Consider the following 26,606-nt stretch of genomic DNA (forward strand, 5'->3'; position numbering starts at 1 on the left):
TTCATCCATTTTAACTCTTAGTGTGAGTCTCAGCTCCCAGCTGCAGCATAAAAATGTTTTAAAATCATCGACCGTAATCTCAAAAATTCAAAACGGTTACGACATCTCAAACCTGCTGTATCTAAACACCCGAAGGGCCTTTTTCAAAGTGTGTTTTTGTATCTTCGCTGACATGTTTAAGGTCATATCTGATGACTGATGTACAGTACAATCCTATAAGGAAAAGCACAAGGATGAACAAAAGTTTACTTGCCAAACATGAGCAAGTGACATAAGTAGGAGGAACCAATGAAAAAACAAAAAAAGCTTATTTCACTGTGTTCTTGTTCTTGACAAGTTGTGACAATTATATTGTTCTCTATGAAGACTGAAGTATAGATAATTGGATGTGATAATCGTGTGCTTACCTCCCAGCAGCTGAGCAAAAGGTTCAGGGCAGGTTGAAGGGATGGGGAGTGTTAGCTTGTTCATGGCAACACCGTACGCTACCGCCAGTGCGTCTATCTCTCTGTAGGGAACCTCGCCGGTGAGCAGCTCCCACAGTAACACACCGAAACTGTGATGAGAGACACAGAGAGAAGACAGACGAGGGAAAAACAACATATAATTATGCTCTGTTTTTATCTTCAGTCAATCAGTCAATCAAGCTTTAGTTGTGGAGCACCTTTTGTACAGGTTTGTTCAATTCAATGTGCTTTTAAAATGACTGGCAAGCTGATAATAAGACACACAAGAGATAAAAATGATGGAAATGTAATACTAACAAATAAAATAGATTAAATGAAACAGAAACTAAATAAAATAGATAAAAGACAATGACAAATCAAATAAGAGAAAAGGAAATAAGACAATTTATAATGTGAATACAATAAAATGAATAAATAAAACACAGTATGTAATGGCAATAAAACCGAGTTAAAGTGGTGAGATTTAAGTTCATGTTTAAAGATATCAACATGTTGAGCTGCTCTCAGATCTTCAGGCAGACTCTTCCAACAGTACAGAGCATCAACACTAAAAGCTGCCTCACTAAAGGTTTTTGTGCTGTAAGGAAGTCAGATGAGTCAGCCAGAGCGAGGCTTTAAAAACAAGTAACAGATTTCTGAAATCAATACGAAAACTGACGGCCACTTTAAAATATGTGCAACGTGTTTGTCACATGTGAACCATCCATGAACAGAGACAGGAGTTACGATCTCGTCCCACATAAAACTACTTTTAATCACGTGACTGATGTTCTGTACTTCATGATAACAACTTAATCATTTCCATGACAGCGCAGTAATCCGCTGATGAAGGCCACAAGATCTAAATATTTTATGATAAACTTCACTGAAAACAAAGGATGCTGAAAGCTGTGACTTCTGTTTTATTAGCCTAACTTTATCATTGAAGGCAACAAGGAAGAAAAACTGTTTAAATGTTCTTAATTTTAGACATATTTTATTACTATACATATGAACAAAATCTCGACTACACTCTGCGACTCGTTAGTCTCCCTCGACCTCGAGCCTGGGGAAGTTTCTTTACAGTCCGAGTACGGTACTGTACCTCCACACGTCGCTGCTCTTGGAGAAGAGGGACAGCTTGATGACCTCTGGGGCCATCCAGGCGTAGGTGCCCGCGGCGCTCATCTTGGTGGTCTGGTGCCACTCTCTGGCCAGGCCGAAGTCTGTTATCTTCAGGGTTTTACCGCTCAGGTCGTCCCGCTCCACTGGCTCCAGAATAAGGACTGAGGATAAGGAGGAGGAGGAGGAGAGTTTGTGTTAAAAGAGACACACTCTTAAATACTGCTTTCTGACAAGAGGTCGAACAACAACGAGAGAAGCTACAGAAACTCACGAATCATAAATTATTACAGTTAAATCCTATAATTTGACTGTAAACTGCAGTTTATCATAAAAACCTCAAACAATCACACAAACATCAACAATTAAACACATTTAATGAACAAGACAGACAACATTTTAATACAAAATGTTTAAAAATTTGAATTGTTTGACATATAATTTTCAAAATATGTTGTTTCTGTAACCCTAGATACTGCACGCGTTACATTTTGGTTTATCTTGCTCATTTATATTGTATAACTAAGCTGTATGATGAATAATATGATTGTAAATAGCACAGTTTTAGCTGGGGATATTATTTAGGAGTGTGTTATTAACATTAACAGGTTTAACGAGTACAGATGTGAATCCAGAGAAAGTGCTGTGTTGGTGTTGATTAAAGAGGATTAGGTTAGGATTTAATATTGGTGTTTCCAAGAGTAAAATACTGTATAAATACTGTGCATGTTGGCTAATAAAGTCATGTTTACAGTACAGTTGTGGTTGGACCAGTGTGCTGTTTAGGTTTCAGCTATAGGGCGTAAATATCACCTCTGGTCCAGCTGTCTGCAGTTTGTGTGTGTGCGTGTGTTTTATGATTTCCATACAGTGACGGTCATTTAAGACATATCCGTGTTAATGTTAATGTCTCCTCTCTCTGCCTCTTCTCTTTCTCTGTCTCTCTTTCATATACCATGTACGACTTCCTCCTTCATTTCCGTGTGCGGGCTGGCTATGGAAATATTTGGAGTGTACACAGTTCACAGGCACTGGGAGCCAGGTGGGGGTTGCTTTCTCTCTCTCTCACTTATCTACAGGCGTATGCAAAGGGTGGCGGAGCAGAGCTACGCACACACACAGCGGCGTCTTTGTTTACACACACATGCACTCCCGCGCGCGCACACACACACACACACACACACACACACACACACAAGCTTTCACATGATAAAGGTGTGCCTCTCTGAGCTCTGCTCTGTCCACAAGCTCGCTAGGAGACCAGTTTCAGTGATAAAGAATCGATCTCAGGCCTGTCTATTGATAGATTTCCATGAGCAGGATGAAAGAAGTACTCAGATCCTTTACTTACAGTAAGTACAAGTAGCAAAACCTCACTATAAAATACTTAAAGTCCTGCATTCACAATGTTACTTGCAGTAGGCCTCTATCAGATTGCTATATTATCATAGATTATACTATCAGATTATGATTCATCACTGTGCGAGCAGCATTTCAGTGTTACAGTTCAGTTGGTCAAGGTGAAGCATTCAACTACTTTATATTAGAACACTTGGTTGAGTAATCGATTAGTCGATTGACATGAAATTAATCAGCAACTATTTTGATAATTGAATAATTGTGTCAGTAATCTTTCAAGTAAAGATGCTGAACATTTGCAGTTTCCAGCTTATAAAATGTGAAGATTTGCTGTTTTTGTTTGTCAGGTATGACAGTAAACTGAATATCTTCAGTTTTTGGCCTGTTGGTTGGATAAAATGAGGAATGTGAGATTGTCACTTTGTGGCATTTTTACTATTTTCTGACATTATAAAGACAAAACGATCAATAGAGAAAATAATCTGCAGATGAGTGAAAATAGTTCAACAGTGGTATTAGTCAATTAATTGATTTGTCGAAAGACTGAAAATTAATCGCCCAGAAATGAGAAAATCCACTTTTTTGAATCTCTTATCTGGAAATCTGAATGTCAGACAAAACAAGCAGTTTGAATACTTCAACATGGGCCCTGGAAAATTATGATTTGTCATTTTTCCACTGTTTTCTGACACAGCTTAAGAACCTAACAATAAATTGAGAAAATAATCTGATTTTTCATTCTGTTGGGAGTTTAATCTACAAAAATGCATCATATTTCATAAACTAATCACATGTTCTTCATCTGCAAAGTAGCTACTAACTACAGCTATCATATCATATCAGATAGTGAAGTAAAACATTAACTATTTTCCCCTAAATTGTGGTGGAGTAGAAGAATGAAGTAGCAGAAAATGTAAATAGTCCACTGAAGTACAAGTACCTCAAAATTGTAGTAGAGTAAATATACTTTCAACCACTGTCTATAGCTAATGTGGCTGTGTGTGTATGTGTGAGAAGTCTCATCTCCTAACAAGTGTGAGGGACGGTGAATAAGTGCGGGTTGCTGAGAGTGATAATAAGCCAGCCTCATCCTCCAGCCGTCTTTTCTATTCTGATACCGTCGTCTCTGTGAGGGACAGCTGTCTCCTCAGGGCTAACTCTCTCTCTTTCCGTGTCTCTGAAAAGCAGAAGACGTAGCCAGACAAAAAGAACGAGAGATCGGGATGTGTTTGCATGCTCAGATGGGTGTGTCCTCCTCACTGTCCACCTTTCCTGGTTTGTTTTGTGAGCGCTGCCTGCAACAAAGTACATACATGAAGCACATCCTCGCGGGGTAAAGGACATCAGGCCTGTGGGTGGAGGGCGGGGTGGAAACAGAGAGGAAAGAAAAGGGAGAGGCTGATGGAGACACAGACAGAGCGAGAAGGAAAGACGTGTTTACAGATACTAAACGTGTGAGCAGAGCAGCACTTCCACCTGCTCCCACTCTGGCTCTGTTCCCCTGACGTAATTATAATGTCGTCGTGTTACTTTCACACCTCCAGAATGTCTCTGTGCAGCTCCTTAACGCCACCTGCGCATATTCATTCATCCCGTCACAGGTTTTCACTACCGCCAGCCTTTCATCCATACGTCAAACACAAAGATCAGTGTGTTTGTGCTCAGCTGGCAGCACAGAAACCTCAAGTGTAGCGATACACAAATAACACCCGCGAGGGCGCGGGAAGCATCACAGCATATTTTATCACAGTGGAGGAAAAAAAAAAAATGTCCTCAAGGATACTGTGGCTTTTACACAACGCAACGCCAGCGCTGTTGGAAATGTTAACTCAAAATAGTCTATATGAAGGACTGCTGACAAACTCCCTGGTTACTACAAAGTTTACCATGGCAACAAGCATTATGGGAATCATCACAAGGCTGGATATATTATTGATCAGTCACACAGATTCACAAAGTATACTGTGAGAGTAGTTTGATGTAATATCATTAGTTATGTGATACATTTACCTTTAAATAAGAAAACAAATTGCTGCTCCACTGCTCTTTATTGGCCTGCTCAAATGTTTAACTTTTCCAGGCTTCATTTGAGAATGACAAACCGAGGTGACCCATTTTTTACTATGTGCTTATCGTGTAAGGATTGCCATGCAAAGCCCATATAGGTCATTTGTTTTTTCTTAATGACCTGTGTGATACTTACAACCTATAGGGACCCACTGTATAAATGCAAACTAGCAGATTAACAAGAGTCTGCAGCCACGCTAACAGCTCTGAAAGGCTGTGTATGCTGCTCAATGTAAAAAAAAATAATATTAATAAATGGAAAATGGATAAAATTGCAGTCCTAAAGTTTGTCTTCAGCAGTCACAGTAAAGTAAATGTAAAATAGCAGTGGTTATCATGCTGACCAGCTCACAGTGATCATGTTAAGTAGCTAATGTATGTTCAACATCTTAGTTTAGCGTTTCAGCATGCTAACATTTGCTAATTAGCACTAAACACAAAGTGAAATATTGACCTAGATGAAAAGCCAGAGTTTTTTTTACAGATATAATTATGTACAAATAAGACTTAATGTTGAGAGGAATATAACAGACCTTTTTTTCCCAACAGACATTTTGACTTGACTCACTGGGAAAAGCACAGGTGTAACTAATACATTAATGATGAGTCATGACAGTGCGACAGTGACTCAGCATGCACAATACCAGGACACTGAAACCGAAGCAGCTAAATGGGATTCAGACATCATTCATTTCATATTGATGTGTATGTTTGAATGCTGCTGCTAGACTGAGTTGTATTTATTTTATTTATGTGAACTAGGTAAGCTGTGAAACTGAATTGTCCTTCTGGGATAAATAAAGTTGAATCTGAATCTGAATTATTTACAACTGTGCTTTTCCTACTGTGAAAAAAAGGCCTTTAGTCTGTAGCAAAGTTCATGGCAATTTATCCAATAGTTGTCGAAATATTTCACTCTGGACCAAAATAAAATTGATGGCAAAAAATTCAATCAATATCAAATGACGCCATTGTAGAACATTTATAAGTGAAGCGCTTCATCCGTTAATGGTATTGTAAAGTGATCTTGTGCTTGTTGTAGCAGTGAAGTCCCTGATGAAATGATGTCAATGCAAACAACATCCTGGAGCCTTTCTCCCAAAGCATGATTACGTTTACTGGTTGACTGCAGAGTAAAATCTTGACTTGTGATAATGGGCTACACAAATACAACTGACATGACTTGATCATCTGTCAAAAACACCTCTGGATGTGTCCAGAGTCAAACTTTTGTCCCACAGTAGAACAGTGCAGCAGCACTTTTCTCCCCCGTCTGATTAAGTGTTGATTTAACCTTTAAACTCCTCATTCCTCCATCCTCGGACCCTGACCCCGGCTGAGCGTTGAGTCACTGTTTAAACACCGATTGAAAACTAACCAGCGAGGCTTTTACCTGACTAATGATCCTCCAGCGTGGTTAGTCAGTGCATTAAGCACAGGTGACACATTAGCCTCTTGCAACCAGAGAGGAATGCAATCAAAGGCTTCTGAGGTTTTAGGTCTTCTGAGTGATGGTATTTATGACAGAGCCACTTACATCAAAGTTCATTACACCTTAAACAAACAGTGCAGTTATGTTCGGTCTGTGGTTTTAATCTGGAAGCTCAAAACTCCCGTTTTCTTACAGAAGAGAACGTGCCGCAGCACTGACGTGGAGGCTAACTCACAAAAAATCCCCATTTAAAGAAAGATTAAACATTAGTAACAGAACAAAGAAAAACTGTGAGGTGGAGCTGGGCAGTGATGAAGAATGCAAGAATGCAATGACTTACTGGTTCATGATCAAATAAATGAATCAACAATCAAAACAGAGCTCTACATGAAGGTCACAAATTCAACTTTTACACCCAAATTTATATAGTTTTTTCTTTAAAATGTGCAGATTTGTGTACAGAAACAGAATCTTAACAAAAATAATTATCGATTAATCTGGTGATGATTTTCTCAACTGACTGATTAGTCATTTTTTCTTTAGACTGTCAGAAAACAGTGAAAAATCTGTTATAACTTCCCAGAGTCCAAGGTGACGTCTTTATATGTCTTGTTTCATTCGACCAGCAGCCCAAAACTCAAAGATATTCAGTTTCTATCATGTTTGACAAAGAAAAGCATTAAACTATCACATATGAGAAGCTGAAACCAGCTAATGTTTGGCACCATGCCAGATTTGTTGTCTACAGTTATATCCACAAAACATCAAAAATACGCCTGTTACACACAGTATGCTGTTTTGAGAAAAGAGCTGCTAAATTTATTATTACATTTCTCATTTTTGTACACTGCAACAAAGGTAAAATGTGTAACAGACATGTTTTGTAGTTTTTTGTGGTTGATTATTACTACAATAGCACTACAAAATAACATTAACCCATCCATCCATTGTCTTTCTGTGGTGCCCCACCTTAAATAAACAATTTCATGTGAGAGCGAGCAATCAGCTGCCAGAGCTTTGGGCGTGGTCATCTGAGCAGTCAGCTGAGAGATTTGGACTTGTGATCAGCTGATCTGAGAGCTGCAGGTGATGCAGCATGTCAGAGCTTGAAACTACTTTACTTTCATTCATTTTTTCCGGCGCTGCTTTGTTTCCTTTCTCCTCTTTCATTTCTGTGTGCAGCAATTAAGTATTCCATCTGAGTGAAAATTTGCATTTTCACAGTCTCCACAGGTGTGTGTGTGTGTGTGTGTGTTTTGGTTGAACTGAAAAAAAAAAGTTTTATTTGATCTCTGTATTTTAACTGGTGAATAAAGTGGTGAAACTGGCCTTCCCTGATTTCCACTCCAGCCAGCTATAAACCAAAGTCTGTCTCATCTTACAGTGACCTCTTAACAGTAAGTGCACAAAAAATAAAAATAAATTAAAAAAAACAACTCAAAGTCAGACATCAGTACATTAAGTTTGTCTTTTACTGAGGTTACACTGCTGTAACAGTGCTACAGATAAAACCTAAAGTGTGTTTGTTGGCCTGAAGCTGATGATGAAGACTCCCTGAAGATATGAAGAGTGCTTGTTTCTGAGAGACGAGGAACTTCATAAATGCAAATCTTCCGTGTATGACCTCAACAAATGAGTCTAAACCGTTATCATGAGCAGCGAGGGACACACAACAAAGATAAACCAGTTAACTTACATTGCTTGTGTTATTCTGGCAAAGGCTCAATTCAATGTGCTGTGTCATTAACTTGTTGTTATGGTAACAAGGGCAGAGGTCACAGACTAGGACTATAACGCTGGGAAAGAAGAGGAGGCGTCTCAGAGAAGAAAACTCTCATGAGAAACCTTTTGTCTTTTTTTGCTCTCTTAATTTTCAGTTTAAATTCCTTGTTGGTGTGAGAGCATCTACAAAATATTCAACAATTATCATGATTAAGAATTAAATCAAATTAAATCAAATAGGTAAAGCTTCCACACACACACTCTTATGTTGGACTGCTTGTACAGTCTGAGCTTGATTGACATCTCGCTCGCTGTTAGTTTTGCTGCACGTGTTAAGGTATGGTCACATTACACATTCGTTCCTACAAATATTCGCTCCGTTTTCCATTCACTTCTACTGACGCCCACACGACAGACAAATTCAAGCTTTTGTTTCCTGTTTCGGTGCAGATTCATACGTCAGAGTGTGTTTCATCACCATTATCAGCACATCATCACACAACCAGACTATAAACTAGTAGTGTAGTGTCGCTCTCGTGCACTGTTTATAGTTCGTGATCAGAAACATGACACCACGTCCTTTTTTCCAGGACAACTTACACCTAATGTCTAATCAGCCATCAGCTGGTCATTAAAAGCACCTGTGTGGGTGTGAAGAGCCTTTTTAAGTTTGGTTGTACATCACTTCGGATGTGCTGTCATGCTGATAACAAATTCAAGAGGAGCTGACAGTGCTGCATTTTTATGTGAACATTTACATCATGTAAAAAATTCAAATTTACTGATATTACAGTTCTGCCAGCTGGTGTGTCAAATACATGACGCTCAGACTGACTGATTATCTCCTTGTATGCAGTCACATATTTTCACACCATAAATACAGGTACGTTTTTGGCAGGAATTGTGTTTCTTTCTCCCTGCAACCCATTCTTCTTCCCTTTCGCCTTTTTCACCCTCCTCCTCCTCTTCATACAGGAACAGGTGTAGCCTGCAGGGTGGAACAGCTGTTGCCGTGGCGCCAAGTCAGCAAATCAGGTCCAACATTCCAGCAACCCCCCACCACCCCCCCAAACAAACTCCTCTGACCCCTCCCTCTAACTCTCCACACCTTCCTCCACCTTCCTCGTCCTGCTACACACACACACACACACACACAGAGCTGCTGGTGTGCTGGTCCCAGCTGTCTGTCTCTGCTGGTGTGTAACAGCGCACGCACACAGGGAGACAAATACAGCAACTTGACTGACATGGCAGCGAGCCGACGGCGCATCAACACAGACGAGATGCGGGCCCGAGGGATGCTGAGCAGCCACTCCCCCGCCCTGCAGGCCCCCGGCGTCTCCGTCTCTGTTTCTACTTCGGCAAAGATCAGAGCCAAAAAAAAAAAAAAGTAACCAGCCCCGCCACTCCACCGCCTTATAGCTGTCTCTTCATCTTCCCATCCCCTCTTCACCCCCCCATCATCATCATCACCCCCCCCCCTGCCCTGGTGCCACTGCCTGACTGTCTGCTGTTGCAGCTGTCGCCAGCCTGGCTACGATCACAACACACCGGGGAGAAGAAATGGAAGAAGAGATGCAGCACGAGGGTGGAGGGAGTCAAAAAACAGAGAGTAACTGAGAGGTAGATTGTGTGTATATAATGAGGGAGGTGGTGGTGGTGGTGGAGGTGGTGGTAAGGGGAGGGGGGGGGGTAAGAAGATGAGGAGGCCAAACTGGCTGGTGGTTTGAGGATGAAGAATGGGGGAGGGGAGACAGAAGATGAGAGAGGGGGAGAAAGAGGCAAGAAAATGACAAGAGGGAAGAGAGCTGCAGAAATGAGGGCAAGAGAGGAGAGAGTGAAATTTTTGGGAAGAAGCAGCTGAAAAAGGGAGGAGGAGGAGGAGAAAAAGACAAGAAACGGAGACAGAGAGAGATGGGGCAGGAAAGGGACAGGCACTAGCAGAAAGAGGGAAATAATGAGAGGATGAAAAGATGCAAGCTTCCAGAGGTAAAGAGAGATGACTGGAGGGAGAGCTTTTGTCATTTTCCTGGCAGCACATACCAGATGTCTTTGTATCTCAATAGGTCTCTCCATTTTTCTTTGGCTTTCACACGTCTCCTCTCTTGTCTCTCATGAGATTTCAGGCAGAGGAAGATGTAAAGCATCTCTCCAAACACACAGAAAATCACATTCAAATCCCACCATAACTTAAATACGGGTCTTTTTTTTTTTTTAAATACAGTGCGTCAAACACAGACAGTAGATTTTAGAGTTTAACGACACTTCTAAAAATGCTGATTTTAGTTAAAAGCATTTAATCTCCTGAAATTTAAAAACCACAATAGAGTGGTACAGATGGGACTTTAACCTGTCTCCTCTGCTGCATTTAAATCATCTCAGTACATAAACAAAACTCAATTAAGGCGAAAAACTGACGCACGACAGAGCGAGGCGTGCAGTGAATCGCTGGGTCTCTTCCCGTCCCCCCTCCTGCTTTGATATGGAGGTTGTAGTGAGTATGCTCCCATGTCATCGATACCTCGGCTTGGCTCCTCTTGTACCACCACAGGCCACATTGGGGGCTCTAATCCTGAGCCGTGCAATGGCACAGTTTCACCCTGCAGCCATTCACTTTGTCTCCACACAAACGCAGCTGCCAGATACGTGTGACCAGGCAGCCTCTCTCTCAGAAGATATGGAGGTATTAAATGAGGCGGCTTTTTCTTGGTGCTTTTTGCATTGAGTGTGTGTGTGTGTGGTGTGAAAAAGAGAGTACTTACAGTGTGGGAATTTTTAGATTTGAGCTTTCGTTTGACAAATTGGACAGAGCCAAAACCTGTTTTTATGAGCACAAAACAGACTCGGGAATAGATTCGGTTGTATGAAAAAGTGAAAAAAAGGTGAAAAAACTCCTCAAGCCTTGATCATTTTGGTGGATTTAATTTGAACAGTCAAAAATATTCAGTTAAATGTCTTATAAAAGCAGGAAATCATTTCATTTGAGCATCAGGAACCAGTGAATGTTTGGGATTTCTGCTTGAAAAATAACTGAAAAGATAAATCAATGATCAGAATTGGCAATACAATTCTTGAATGCCCAAAAATTAATTTGTTTATAATGTAAATAAATTAATAGCAAGGATTTTTGTGTCCTTTTATGAAGAGATGACGACTCACAGTGTTACACTTGTTTATAATGATATAAATATAAAGACTTGGCAGGTGGTCATTCTCTGTATGGAAACCAAGCACAATGAAAAATAGACTCAGCGTTAGTGAACAAGATGTAATAATAATAATAACTGACATTGTTGTAAATTTCCTATGTTTTTTATCCATTTATCATTTATGAGTTGAGGGTGGAGCTGAGCTCTCAGCAGGTTGTGTAGTACAACCACCACTGAGAACAACATGTTAACATGTCATTTTCCCCAGAAGTGAATGTAAACTGTGAATAAAACATTACATTCTACCATTGTCCGTCATCTCTATACACACTATACATGCAGTCTACTGTCCGACTGAAGTGCCCTCGGTTTGACTCCACTATGAAAGCGGGTGAAGGACCTTTGGCTCGGGGGACACCCAGCGCCTTCTCTGCTTGGCCTGACTCCCCACTCTCGGTGCCAGGCTGCTGACAAACAACAATGACCCCTCTAACAGCGGAGTCAACAGCCACTAAACATACAACAGCCCAGGAGCTGCCAATGTAAATGTGACAGGCATTACTGTGTTTATCACTGACTACTGTGGTGGCAGGAAACACAAAGTCACATTTAAAAAGCAGTGATACTAAGTGAGAAAATTACAAGAAACAAATCTTGTTGCTCTCTAGTTACTCTTCTTGACTTTAATTTCAGACAACCTCTTGTACCGTTTCTTCTCAGACACTCTGACTAAGGAGCTGAGGTGAATTTGAGGTGATGTTGATGAAACACACTGCCCGTGGCGTTTACTACACTACTGTTTGCCTGCCTCAACTGAAGAGTAAAATAAAATACTCTCTGGGCCAGTATCACAGACAAATATTGAGAGAAACTAGAAGCTATAAGGTGTTTCTACCTCCTATGTGTTCATGCAAATACACAATTATACTCGACTGGTGGACAGTATATGTCTGCATTGTGACTTTTATTATGTGAGCGTGTCTGCATGTGTGTACAGACACTGTTTCGAGACCAAAATATGGCAAAAAATCCTAATGAACACTCAGCCTGAACCTCATTGTGGTGAATTTCTAGCTAAATCTGTTACTCAGCTGCATTATGCAATTCATAATGTACAACATACAGCATGAGGATGTGTGTCAGTATGCTTGGCAGGTCCACAGGCAGTTTGAGCTGCAATACAGTAAAGACAGCAGGGAGTCATTACTGTTACTGGCTCTGAATCAACTGTTTATTGACCAGTGGAGAAAATAATTGTGATGTGTGTTGTATGTGTGTGTGTGTGTGTATGTACATGTATGTGTACTCATTTGTACTCGTGCAGCCATTGACTGGTGTCACTGTTTGGTTTCATTGTGTCACTGTATTCTTAGTCTCACTGCGACAGACTGAAACTCAGCAGCGTTCCCTTCTGTCAGCGAGGCGATACAAACATCTGTTAACAGTGTGGCTGTGTTCACACGGTGCCAGAGCACTGAGCACAGTCCAAAGTCCCTCTAACAATCCACATTCTGGTATTCTTACACTGGTCGAGGCCTTCATGGACTTGGTTTGTGGTATAAATGTTCCCACAGTCCCTCAACCTGCCTCTTCACTCCACTTAGAGAGCCTTACATCCTCTCAGGTTTTCTCCCTGCTGGTGCAGCTGCCAGAGCGGCATGATGAGACCAGAATGAGGTCCTTGCTCATTTATTGTGAGATACTGACACCAAAACCTGATTTTTACTACCATCTGATGCTCGACATAGTTGAAAAATCAACTTTATTGTAGTTGCACTGCATGGAGAAACTGAATCTTAACATGAAAGGAGATGTCTAAGTTGGGGATTCTGAAATTATTAAACAAATCAGACATCAGCAAAATGTGACCAATCAACATTTAACACAGTTTTCTGTTCTTCTCTGTTTATTTGCAGCAGTGAGTGTTGACGTATGAAGATACTGCTGATGTATTTTATCGTGAAGGCAGTGCTAGGCCTTTAGTGTGATATCAGAAGAGTTGACAGTGACATGTGCTTTTAGCTAGAGCTGCAAAGATTAGTCATTTAATCAATTAGGCGATCAACAGAAAATTCATCAGCAACCGTGTTGATAATCAAATAATCGCTTCACTATCAAACATTTTCTGGTTTCAGCTCCTCAGATGTGATGATTTAATGCTTTTCTTTGTCATACATGACAGTAAAGCAAATATTTTTGGGTTGGTCAAATAAAGGGTTGGACATGTAAAGACAAAACCTTTGACTCATGGAAATGATAACATTTAGCATATAGCATTTTACAATTGAGAAAATCGAGAAAATAACCAGCAGATTAATTGATCATGAAAATGATAATGAGAATGTTAGTTGTAGCCCTACTGTTAGCTAACATTACCAAAGATTTACTTCTTTTTCCATTAAACTATAGATTCAGAGATTTTTTGCACTATTTGTGAGCAGGTTTTGAAACATTACATGGACAAAATTCATTTAATTACATGCCACATGATTGCAACATCTGCAGTTCGATTCCAGCTGCAGACCTTTGTTGCATGTCATACCCCTCTCTCTAACCATCATCTCTGCACCTTCGTCTGTCAAGTGAAAGCAAAATACATGCCCACATTTTTTTGAAAAAGTACGATAAACCTGTTGTTGATGACGTTTATGCATTGCAACAATACAAATAAGTTTTGCACAAGCTTAAAAAGATGTATGAACGTCTATACTTATAGTAAAGAACTGATGTGTACTTCACGCTTCATGTTAACTTAGAAATAGAGGAATTATCTTCAGTTCATCACAGAGAGCTTACAGATTTTAAATTAAGTAAATTAAGATCACTGCTATTAGATCTATGCTCAGTATCAGCCGATTCTCTGATCAGTGCTTCCCTTGTTTGAATAGATACCACAGAAATAAGAACAATACAAAACCAACTAATCACTGAGAACATCACTGATAGCTGTTTGATAAGAGAGTGTTTCGGGGTAGATTAGCTCCAGGCAAAACACAAATGAGGACAAAAACTGAAAAACCCAACAAAACATTTCTGTGGTCACTCAATATTACTGCAATTCATAAATTACCATTAATTGTTTCACTATATTTATACAATGAGTGTAATTAATGCACATAAACTGACTTGATGTCCAGCACAAAACGATTTGGAAAAGCTACGTAGGCTTCCTCTACTACGACACAAGTTGTCATTATACTATATGTAAATGCCGTAAATGTGGATTTATTACAATGTTCAGTTTGTTAACTATTACAAAACCTGCGTGTGTTGGTCTTCACATGGCTGCAGTTGTTATATAATTTGTAAGTCTGACTTGAACTTGAAGTGTATTGGTATAATGAGCCATACAGTCACACACAGATAGTGAAAAACTGTAGCCTACAGTCCATCAAGACTGCTAGCCTTAATCTGTAGCCGGCTCACTAAGAGAAAGAAGAATGGTTTGACCTCCTCTCAAACTGGCCTTATACTTCTCCCTGTTCCTCCCCCCATCCATCTCTCCAATCCCTTTCCCATCCGAGCCTCCAGGGGTTTCTCCAGAGCCACTGCTCCTCTACCCATCCTGCCTTGCTTCCATCCATCTCTCTGCTCTGTCATTCACGGCCTACAGTCGCCTCTCGCTGCCTCTATCTCCCATCCTTCGCCCACCATCCCCCCTGCAGTGACTCCTGCCATTGTGAGCCCTGCTCTCGCTCTGTCTTGGGCTGCTGTGTGAGAATGGGGTCATTGTTGCTCTGTTGCAGCATGTACGTGTGTGTGTGTGTGTGTGTGTGTGTGTACATGTGCCCTAGCGCCAGCATGTCCTGCTGTCCGACCTCCATACGCAGGCAGGCCTACATACTAACTGCACATGCACCAAGTTTGCAGATATGCCAGATAAAACACAGAAATTGAAAAACAGCCTTTCCTGTAATCATTCTGTTATCCAAGGGTGTAGTTTCCACTGACTGCATGTCACCTCACACTTATACAATTTGTTTGATTTACTCACAAAAATCTCTTACTAACAAAACTCTGTTGTGTCCTCTGACTGTCCAGCTGCCAAAATCCAGATAAGCGACATATGAGAGATAATAAAAAATGTTGCCCTGGCTTTTGCCTCTTAGGTAGACGTCCTAACCATTTCATTGGTGGTAGCCTAAAGAGGAAGATCTGCAGACATTACTCAGATCTAAAAAAAAAAAAAAAAGTACAGCAACATTGATTGTGAGTTTTTCAGGAAAATAAATTAATCTATATTATATTTGTACTTTTGACATTGTGTAATTATAATATCCTAAATTGGACAACAATCAAAGATAAGGCAGGAAATGACAGTGCAAAAGTAAATATGCAACCAAGCTATTCGTAAAACCATCTCTAAGTTTGTCTGCAAAGTCCTTACTAAATTCCTCCCAACTGCTAGCTAGTTTCAAACTACTGATTTATATATTTAATAGTGATTAAACCTATACATTTAAATTACATCGCACCATTAAAACTTAAGGAACATCTTAGCTTGTAAAAACATCTGCAGCAGGATCCAATCAAAAGCCACTAACTATGTAAACCAGAAGTCATTGTAACAGTTTTAGGGGATCAAATTATATATTTAACTTCAATGCAAATCTTTTGTAAATGCTCGTGTGACTTGGTTTTATTTATATATGCATAAATGGAGAAATATATGCGCTTCATAGTTAGTAGAAGTCATACTTACTTTAGAGTGAGTAGGAAATATCTGATTATGCTAACCAGGCTGACTTTAGTCTGATGTAGTGTAACATTTTGTAATTTGAGGTATATTGTGTTGTTTTTGTCACAAAATCTTACCAGTTTACCTCTTTTTTAACAGCATTTTGACCAAGTGCCAGGTCAAATCTGTCAAGTAGACTAAACTGTATATCTCTAACACTTTATCAGTAACTAATAAGCTAATGCTAGCATTTTCAGTGGGACCGTTAGCTACATAATAATTACACCTTGCAGTTACTGGATGTAAATCTTTAGTAATGAATCTCTGCATATAAACTAGTTTGTATGGTGCAACAAATTACAGTATATTACGTTATTACACTTTGAATTGTCAGAAGTGTTGACCATATCTCTAAACGGGTAATATGTTAACAAGCTAACATTAGCTTTTTAAGTTGGTTTCAGTAGCTTCGTAACAGTTACACCTGGCACTTACTGGGTGTAAATATTTAGTAACGACTAATATCTACATAAGAACTAGTTTGTGTGGTGCAACCCATTGTCATTATGTAAGTCTCTACTTAGTAGATAAAATTCTGTTATCACAATGTCAGGTCAAATGTGTCAACCATATCTCTAAACTGGTAATATTAGCAAGCTAACGTTACCTTTTTTTTGGAACAGTTAGCCTGGTAGTTACTGGTGTTAATATAGTAACAACCTCACCTGTCATAACTCAGTGATCCATAAGTCTGCACTTAATAATACTTACAATAAAATAAGGCTCAATTTGAATTTAGAACAGCTGGTGCAACCACTCCAGGTCTCTTTTAAAGGACCAGTGTGTAGGATTTAGTGGTATCTAGCAGTGAAGTTGCAGATTGCAACAAACTAAATATACCTCCCCTTACCTTCCCCTTCCAAGCATGCAGTATGTAGTAGTAAGCATACAGTGGCCATGAAACTCGCGAAAAATGCAAAAGGCCCTCTCTAGAACCAGTGTTTGGTCTGTCTGTTCTACTACTGGGCTACTATAGAAACATGGCGGCGCAACATGGCGGCCTCTGTGGAAGAGGACCCGCTCCCTATGTAGATATAAAGGGCTCATTCTAACGTAACGAAAACACGGTTATATTCATGGGATTACACACTGATTAAAACATAGTTATGAATATTATATTCCATTTCTGCCAAACCCGTTCCACTAGGGGCCACTTAATCTTACACACTGGTCCTTTAAGTAGAGTTAATTCAATAATAATAAAGCAATTTAAACAGCATTTCAAATTCTATTTATTTGAATACCATCATTACCATTATTATGTAAAATATGATAAAAAGAAATCACAATTTCTGAAGCCAAACCTACAGCTTTGTATCAATTGGCGAATGATGAAAATGACGCCATATCCATACATATCATACATTCATATGAGTCAAATTCAGTCCATGAAATACTTGAACACCTCAAATTAAAAGACTCTAGTGTGATACTGGTCTCTCCCTCTCTATTTGTGCCCAGAATCCTCCTATTGCTAGCTCGCACTAGTCCAGTTAGTCACAGTCTCGCCCTCCACCACTCTGTCTCTCTGAGGGATTAGCAGCCGGCACTGGCCACCACTCTAATCCTTTCCTCATCAGACTCACTCTTATATTCTCACACACACAGCCAGACGCAGGCTTTTCCATGACAGCGACTATATGCCATATCTCACCTTGTTAATCTGTTAAGTAGCTATTACAGCACTTATGTGCAATGCTGTTGTTGATGTTGAGGTTTAGGGCTGCAACTAATGATTATTTTCATTAGTGATTAATCTGTTGATTATTTTCTTGATTAATCAATTAGTCCTTTGGTCTATAAAATTTCAGAAAATGACAACTGTTTCCCAAAGTCCAAGATGCAACCTGAATGTCTTGTTTTGTCCCGACCAACTGTCCACAACCCCAAGATATTTAGTTTACTATCAAAGAAGACTAAAGAAAGCATAACATATTTACATTTGAGAAGCTAGAATCAGAGAATTGGGACATTTTCTTTTTAAAAAACGACTCACAACGATAAATCGATTATCAAAATAGTTGGCAATTAATTTAGTAGTTGGCAACTAATCGATTAATTGACTAATCATTGCATCTCAATTGTGGTTGTAGTTTAAATCAAAATAAAAAAAGACCAAGATCAAAGCCCAAAAAATGGTACTTTCAGTAAATTAATTTGTCTTTTCTTGCTTTATAATTTAAACTCTATGAGCTAACACCATACTTGACAAGCCTGCTTCGGAGACACAGGGCTTCCACTATTCAGATGATTGTTGACTGTGTAAACATGGCTTCAATTTGAAACTACAGCAGTCAAAACAGCAGCTAATGTCAACCTCGCTCTGTCTTTATCGTGAGTGTCTGTTATCCTCTGCATTCACAGTTAAACAGCACAGAAACCTTCATCTGGGACCATAAAACATCCATATATATTCACATTCATATGTTGCACACATTTAATAAGTGTTAAGACATCTTAACACTAACAGGTGTAAGATATACACTCTGTGTATATAAATGTCCACAGAGATACACAGTTAAATTATATGATATTTACATTATATAAGAGCAGGATACAGAAATAGCTATGGGCCAGCCTGTGTGTTGCTATAGTTAGCGACAGGTGATCAGCTCACCTGTATTGTTTTACTGTAACTGCAGCTGACTCAAAGCCTCTATAGAGCCATGACTCTGTCTCTTCTACTGGCAGTGATAGTGAAACTTTTATTTGACAAAATAACTCAATGTACACTTACTAGCTTTTTCTGGTGCTTTTAACTGCATCTCACATCTAACGCCAAATACAATCTTTGTCTATATTTAGACTATATAAATATGTGTATATATAACATACCGTCTATTTTTAGGTCGGTAGGTTAGGTTAGGTAGGTTGCAATGACAACTGATCCAACTCCATGACAACTTAGCAAACTCTATCCGCTGATGAAGACCATGACATGTGGTTAAAGGTGGGACAGTGAGTGGAGCTTGAGGGAACATTATTTTGTCAAACTGCTGTTCCCAAGGTCAAGAATGAACTTTTAAGCTCAAATGTGTGTTTTTTATTTTATTGTTACATACTTAGTATAATTGCTTATCGAGACCAAATATGGCACTTTAATTATGTTATCTTTTATCTGTGGTCCAAAAGTTCTGCAAAATAAATCTGAATCCACACTTATTGACTCAAGAATAAAAAGTTTTGAACCTTCATTAGAGTTGAGTTATAAGTGATCACTGACATGTATATACAGTAAAAGGCTGGGCAATGCCAACAAAATCAAACATTACAATATTTTCTCAACAAATATCTCAATGTCAGTAATACTAGTAATAGTAATACTACTACTGATGCTTTTAGAAGACATACATATATATACAGTGTATTTACATATAAGTAAATGTTAAAAAATGATAAATAGTAATAGGTAATGATGGCAGATCAGATCAAATTTTTAAAAAGCTGCATTACTGATCTTTAATTTTCTTTGGATCACAAACAGATAATATTTAAGTAGTATCAAGATATTATAGTAACCAAAATTCATATCTTGCCTCAGTGCTAAAACAAGTAGTCAGCTTTGATACTTGATCAATCATTTAAGTCAATTTAAAGGCAAAAATCCTGAAATTAACTGGTTCCTGCTTCTCGAATGTGAATATTTTTTGGTTTTCATATTTTTATATCATAGTACACAGAATTATCTTTGGGTTTTGGACTGCTGGTCGCACAAAACAAGCTTCTTGAATATGTCAACTTGGACTTTTTTTCATAATTTTCTGACAAGACCATATAATTATTAGATTAATCTGTAAAATAATTGGAAGATTAATCAATAATGACAATCATTAGTAGCAGCCCTACTCACGTATTGATATTATATTAATACACTGTGTCTTTAAGGTGATGAAGAGCCCTCTGAATCTTGCCACCATTTCTACTAGCTTTAATCCAATCGAGGAGGACTGGTGCCCTATGCTCTGTGAAAGTAGAGGCTGATCCAGGATCAGAGTGACAGGTAAGGCATGACCACGGGGGCAATGACCTGCCAACCCACAAACATGCTGTGACATCACTCTAAAGAGGTCATGGTAATCAGATTATCCACGTTACACAGACTCACTCACTCACTAACTCACCACTGTGGGCCCGACTGACAGCAACACTCAGCAGGTTAAAACACAAACAACACACACACAGGCACGCCTTAAAAAACTTCAACTGAGATGAGATAAATTTAGAAGAAAGCGTCCAAGAGAGCCAAAAATAAAATCCCTGTGTTGTAAACATTTTTGTAAGGCTTTAAAGACACGTTCATTAGATCAGCAGTGTCACGTTTTGCCTTGATGAATTCTTCAGAGAGCTGTGGGAGAATGAAGCGTCGGATTGTTTACTGAGCGCCGAGCCCGGCTGATGGAAGACAGAAGAGAGGCTCGGGGGCCTGAGCTGCTCTGTAACCGCGCTGATGCCAAGTGGTCGGCAGTTTGAAGAGGACACCTGAGACCAGCGCACCTGGACAATGAGCTGAGGTGTAACCCTAAACTGAGATGAACCGCTGTTTATCCCCCGCGCTCTCCTTCTCTTGTTCTTTCCCATCCGTCTCCTCTCTCGCTTCACACATCTCCGCTCTCTCTGGACCCCAAGCTTATTTTCTCTATTCTCCCAACCCTCTTCTTTTGACTCTGCACCTCTCTCCTCTGTCTCTGTCTCACTTTCCTCCCATGCTTTCCTCCCCGTGTGAGTCATCTAGTCTAATCACATACTTAACGATTAGCACCCACACTTTTTCAGCAAGATTCATCATTCAGGGGAGAGAGGGTCTAAGCCCTTACTGAGACATTCCTGCATTTCTTCAGTGGCTATTTTCACACAGACAATACTCTAAATTAGGGGCCTGACATTTTGCGCAGCAGCTGACAGCGGCTAGCAGCTGTATGACTCAGTGACACAGAAGCAGTGCCCATGTCACCATAGAAAGGCAGCGTTATGGTGTTGTTGCCAAGGCTCTGCTGTCCAATACGCATCTGATCCCCAATCGTTGCCGTCATGGAGCCACATGGATGCGTGTGTGAGTGTGAGACATGACGGAAAAGTAAGAGACTCAAGAACTGAGGGACTGAAGATTAAGGAGACATTTCGGCAGATCAGCAGCGAGTGTGTTTAAGCTACACTGTCTCCCTCTTAAAAAGGCCTTCAGTCAGCATCCTGCACACTCCACCCATATTTGTGCACTCCATCCCCCATCAGTCATGTCACTTGGGATAAACACACACAGTCAGACCTCCACGTACACCCACACACACACAAATGCACTCAGATGCACGCTGTGTGTTATTTCTTTGATGCACCAACAACTGCAACTGCGTCTTTAAACAGCAAGTAGCACAAAGGACCAAAAATAGCACAGTGAGTTGCAGAGCAGAACTGCTCTCCTTGAGGAGGGGAGGAAAGAGAAGGAGGAGGAGGATGGAGGATGGAGAGCAGGAGGAGGTGCAGAGAGAGATGACAGGGAAAAGACGGCAAAAGGAGACCAGTTCTCCAGGACTTAGGCTTCCCCGCTGTGCTCAATTTCAAGTTTCTCATCCAGCGTCAGCACCATAATACCTCACACAGCCTATAATCATGTTTCCACAATTACATACAAGTTTATAACTGGTTTTACTTATTCGTCCCAGTGGATTTAATATAGGTCAAATCATAACATAATAGCTGTGACCACAGACTGAGCATCTAGACCACAAACATATCAATATTATAAGTGGGACAAATAATCAATACAGAAATATATCACGATAAGCTCTCATGCAACTGCTTATCAATTTACTTTAAGCTACTTAAAGTTTTGCTATTTTTATTTAACATATTGGTATTTCTGTCATTTTTTTAAGTAATCTTTCTCTAGCTAAACGGTTGATATCATGTAAAGTAGATGATCTTGTCTTGAAATATATTATATATCACAAAATAATGCTGATACCATTGTTACTATGGGCAACATGTCATTAAAGTATTGGCTGATTATTTCCATCCTGTGTCAGTATTGCTGTCACAATAAAGTAGGACTCATATCAGTATAATTCATCTGTCTTCAATATGTTGTTCCCGTTTTGGTCAGAAAATATACAACATACAGTATGTCTCTACAGGACGGAGTCAAGCTAGAACTGTGATTTTGTGTTTTTGACGTATTATTTTGATTTACACATGTGCTGCCTTGAGAGATTCTTGTGCTTGAAATGTACCTGGTGTTTGACCTCAGAGGTCCTCACTGAGCCTCTCAGCTGTGAGTCAGACGATGCATAAAGAGGGGTAAGCTTGAAGGTTGAACTGAGCAAACTCCATTCACTGATGAAGGCCAAAAGGCGTGCCAGAAAGTAATAAAACATTTCCAGTAAGTGGATATGATTTTTTTTTGGCAGATAAAGAGCTGTGTCTGTGTCTGGTTGCTGCTCCTTTCTGTGTTTTACATAGAAAATTGGTTTACTTTACTTTATGTACTTCACCCCCAAAAACAACTTCCCTCTTCAGTTATCATACATTCAGATGATAAGTCACACTTGTTTGCAGTACTTACTATTGCTGGACTTGAGGTCTCTGTGGATGATAGGTACAAATGCCTGGTTGTGCAGGTAGTCCATCCCTGTGGCAATCTGAACAGCCCAGTTCACCAGAACCCTCGGGGGTACCTTCTTTCCAGCCAGGGCCCGGTTCAGAGCCCCCCCTCTGGCATACTCCATCACCAAGCACAGGTTGGGCTCCCGCAGGCAGACCCCACGGAGAGCGATTATGTTGGGGTGCCGGAGCATCCAGAACAGCCTGGCCTCCTGCCGAACACTCTCTGCTGTGACGCTAATATCCTCATCAGGGTCTTGCCTGGCGGCCTTTACTGCTACTTCCTCTCGCCGCCACACTCCTTTGTATACTTTCCCAAAGCCACCAGCTCCAATCACCTCCTCCAGGAGCAGTTCAGAGAAGTCTATTTCCAAGGGGCAGTCACCCACCCCGCCTGCCACCAGCTGCTGGTAGCTGGCAGCGTCCCCCTTTGTGACATAGTTGCTTGGAAAGATACCCACCTTGTCCTGGATCTTCCCCGTCCACCAACCCTCATCCCCAGACACTTTGGAGTCTTTAGAGAGAACCTCGAGAAGGTCCCCGCGCCGCAGGGTTAACTCCTCATCTGCTGTGGCCTCATAGTCGAACACTGCCGTCCAGTAGGGGTTTGGGTTGGTGGCCCCACAGCGGTGGCCGGGGTGGGAGTCTGGGGAGCCGGAGGAGGAGATGGTGGAGGAGTTCCAGCTGCTGCCATTCTCCACCTGCACGACTGGGGCAGGACACATCGGCGGTGGAGGGGTCATATTTGGGGGCATGGAGGAGGAGGAGGTAGTAGAGGAGGGGGGGCCAGGGGGGATGAGGCAAGGGGGAGGCGGGGAGCAGCAGCCCCCACAGCTGGTGCAGGACAGGGGCGCTGCTGTGCTTCTCGCTCTTCCGTATGGGTTCATGGCAGCCTGACTGCTGTTTGACGCTGTAGGCCTGCCCTCTGTCAACTCAGGCACAAAATCCATACAGGGCCCATTGACTGAGAGGAGGTGTCCTCGACCACCAGTGAGGGGGAAAGGGGATCAGAGGATCAGAGAGCTGCAACTGCTCTCCCCCATCACATCTCGCTGTTGAAACTGTGCCAAATCCTGTCACCGGTTGCTGCTGTGCTGTTGCTACGCAGTGTGTAAGTAACATGTATTCCCAAAGGCAAGTTCATTCAGGGACAATGTACATCGGGTCAAACAATGACATTCAGCAGAGCAGATCCATGAGTTTATCCCCCCCACCCGAAACCTAATTGATTGTTTCCACAACTGTGTCTTTTCAAAAGCTGCCACAGATTATGAATATGTGTTTATCAAAGAAACAGCAGGTGTGTTAAAATCCTTCAGAAAGACAGACGCCTTCAGTCTGATGAGTTCCTGCTCAGTGAGTGAGTTATTAAATTAAATTCAGACATTATTCCTCTCACTGGTCTCTCAATTGCTGCATACAATTAATAAAACTGTTACATACTTATTATACTACCAATTTCCTACATTGCTGTCATAATTAAGCAGAGTTCATCTAAACAAAAACAAATCTGTACTCATTATGTCCTTAGAGTTTTGAATATTTTGCCCTGATGAATAAAACATAACAAATACTGTAGTTAGTATCAGCCCATTGAGAAGTGGCTCTAAAAGCTACAGACACAACAAAGCCTAAAACACTCAGAGGTGATTGTCTGATTAATTTTAGTAGTGAATATGGGCTATTTATGCTGCCAATAAGAAACACAGTGTGTGTTTGATCTGAGTGAAATCCTCTGAGCAGGGGTCCTCATTATTTCTCATCCAGCCCAGTGTAGATGCACCTCCCCCGCCAGCCATCTCCATGAATATGGGCTGTTTTCTCTCTATATTGTGATAGGAAATATCCGTGGATATTCGCCCTACATCCCGACAAGCCGGTCCGAGCTAAATCCTGCATGCATGAGCCGGTTCAACGTCCCCGAATAGCCTTTATCAAAAAGGGCCCGTCCATTTTAAGACAGCTGGGGAATTGCGGTAACAAGCAAGAGCGGCAGGTATTCAGCTGTAAAGTGGCACCACCATGTTCAGCATCCAGCCGAGTCTGAGCACAACAAACCCGCCTCCGTCTCTGTGCAGCGGCCTGGTTCAGTCGCCTCTGCTCGGCTACATTTGTGATGGTGACGAGGGCTCGGCTGGAGAAGAAACTCTGGTTCACTGGAGAGAGAGATGGGATGCCAGCATTTATCATTATCCTGATTCCTTCTGAGCGCGCATGGTATAGTTTCAGGTGATCAATCAAACAGCCTCGTAGCGGAGGAGTGGATTATTAAATGTCCGCGACTTCTTTAAGAAAGACAGAAATCGTCGCACGGTGGCAATGAGGTGAAAAATATTATCAGCGAGGGTTTGCGTGGAGGCATTGCAGCATTACAGTATCTCTGATCCGAGTAATAATAGGCTATAATGACATTTATAGCCTAATAATAATAATAAGGTTGTTTATTATGCGCGTATGTTGAAGGTACCCAGTCCCCGCTTGCGTCTTCCGCCCCAAACAAGCTAAACAGCTTTATTTTAATACGTAAACAATTAACGTTTACTGTAACCTAACCTGGACACTGAGGGCAGCAACATCCACCGACATCATCGCATGGGCGTGTGGTTGCATCCGAGTAAGAGGTGACCATCAAGGTCCGTAACCCAATTTTAGAGACAAATTAAAAATCTCCCCGGAGTCCCTGTCGGTGCTGCTCATCCAGCTGTCCGGAGCTCCATCGTAATCAAACAGGCTTTTCCTCCAAAACGACGTGACATTTCGAGCACCGAGCTGTCAGTCTGTGGGCTGACTTTGCATCCAAATACACCGGGGTGCCGTTCACATACGTGGGAACAAGTGCCTGGCCTGTCACCGATCTACACATCACGGGGATGGTGGAAGCATGCCGGCTGCCTCCTTGCTTATCCCCATCATACGTGTGTGTAGATCAGGCTGCAGCTCGCCTGCAGGACGGATGGGAGGAAACCGCAGTCCGTCGGAGCGAGACGAGGGCTGTGCTGCTGGTGGTGTGTGTGTATGTGCTGCTGCATTGTGGGTAATGTCGTTTTTCACGGATCTCCCGCTGACCTACATCATTCTGACAGCTTACATACTTAAATAACTCACAATCAGGGGCGGATTTTACCATCAGGGAAGGTAGGCACCTGCCTGGGGCCCCAAATTAAAAGGGTCTCAAACAGCTATAGATTTATTATGATGTTTAGATATGAAAAAATGTTGAATTATGTTACTATTTTAACTCTTTGTACTCAGAAATTACCTAGAAAGGCCCCCAAAGCATTAAAAAAATATGCAACTGTATACTCCTTCTTCTTCAGAGGAAAACACTGTACCACTACATTTACCTGACAATTCAGATTTTACTTACAATATATAGATATAATAAAATATGGTGCCTTATTAATCATTAAACTATTCAGCATAATATAAGAATTAAAAGCTCCACCTTGAATACAAGTTAAGTACATTTAAGTACATTGTGCTGATAATACCTCTCTTTCACTCTTCACTTTTCAGTGAAAATTTGAATGCAGGACTTTAACAGTAATTTTATTGTGCAGTGTTCATAGTTTTACATAAGGGAAATGTTCTTAGTACTTCTACCACTGCCAATAGAGACAAGAGTTTACAGAGACAGAGACAGAGTTTACCTGGGGCCCCCAAAACACTAAATCCACCCCTGCTCACAATATTACAATAATAAAGAAAATCTTGTTAAGTTAATATACTCTAAACTAGCATCCTGTCACATGAAGGAAACCATCTTTATGACAATACTAATCTTACTCATAGTGATAATGTGATGTAATACAATGCAGTATAATGTAATGCAACAATAAATTTATTTTGACTTTAAAGTCGTCTTCTTGTTTCCTTATCCTAAAGTTCAGCAGAGGTCAAAGGTCAGCTGAAGACCAACAGTCCCAGAGCTGGCAGGGATTCATTCTGTTGCTCAAGAACACTTCAGTAGAAAGGAT

General features: G+C 40.8%; 1 protein-coding gene across 1 annotated transcript in view; it reads right to left on the minus strand.

Moving 5' to 3' along the window:
- Window positions 1-25,722, minus strand: part of map3k10 (mitogen-activated protein kinase kinase kinase 10) — a 38,232-nt gene extending 12,510 nt beyond the window's left edge. The window contains exons 1-3 of the mRNA XM_044355119.1: window positions 22,592-25,722; window positions 1,552-1,732; window positions 408-556 (exon numbers count right to left, since the gene is read on the minus strand). Coding sequence (XP_044211054.1) covers window positions 408-556; window positions 1,552-1,732; window positions 22,592-23,579 — 1,318 coding nt within the window. The 5' untranslated portion in view covers window positions 23,580-25,722. The remainder of the gene's footprint in view (window positions 1-407; window positions 557-1,551; window positions 1,733-22,591) is intronic.
- Between the last annotated feature and the right edge of the window lie 884 nt (window positions 25,723-26,606).

Source organism: Thunnus albacares, chromosome 6 (assembly GCF_914725855.1).
Source record: "Thunnus albacares chromosome 6, fThuAlb1.1, whole genome shotgun sequence".
NCBI lineage: Eukaryota > Metazoa > Chordata > Actinopteri > Scombriformes > Scombridae > Thunnus > Thunnus albacares.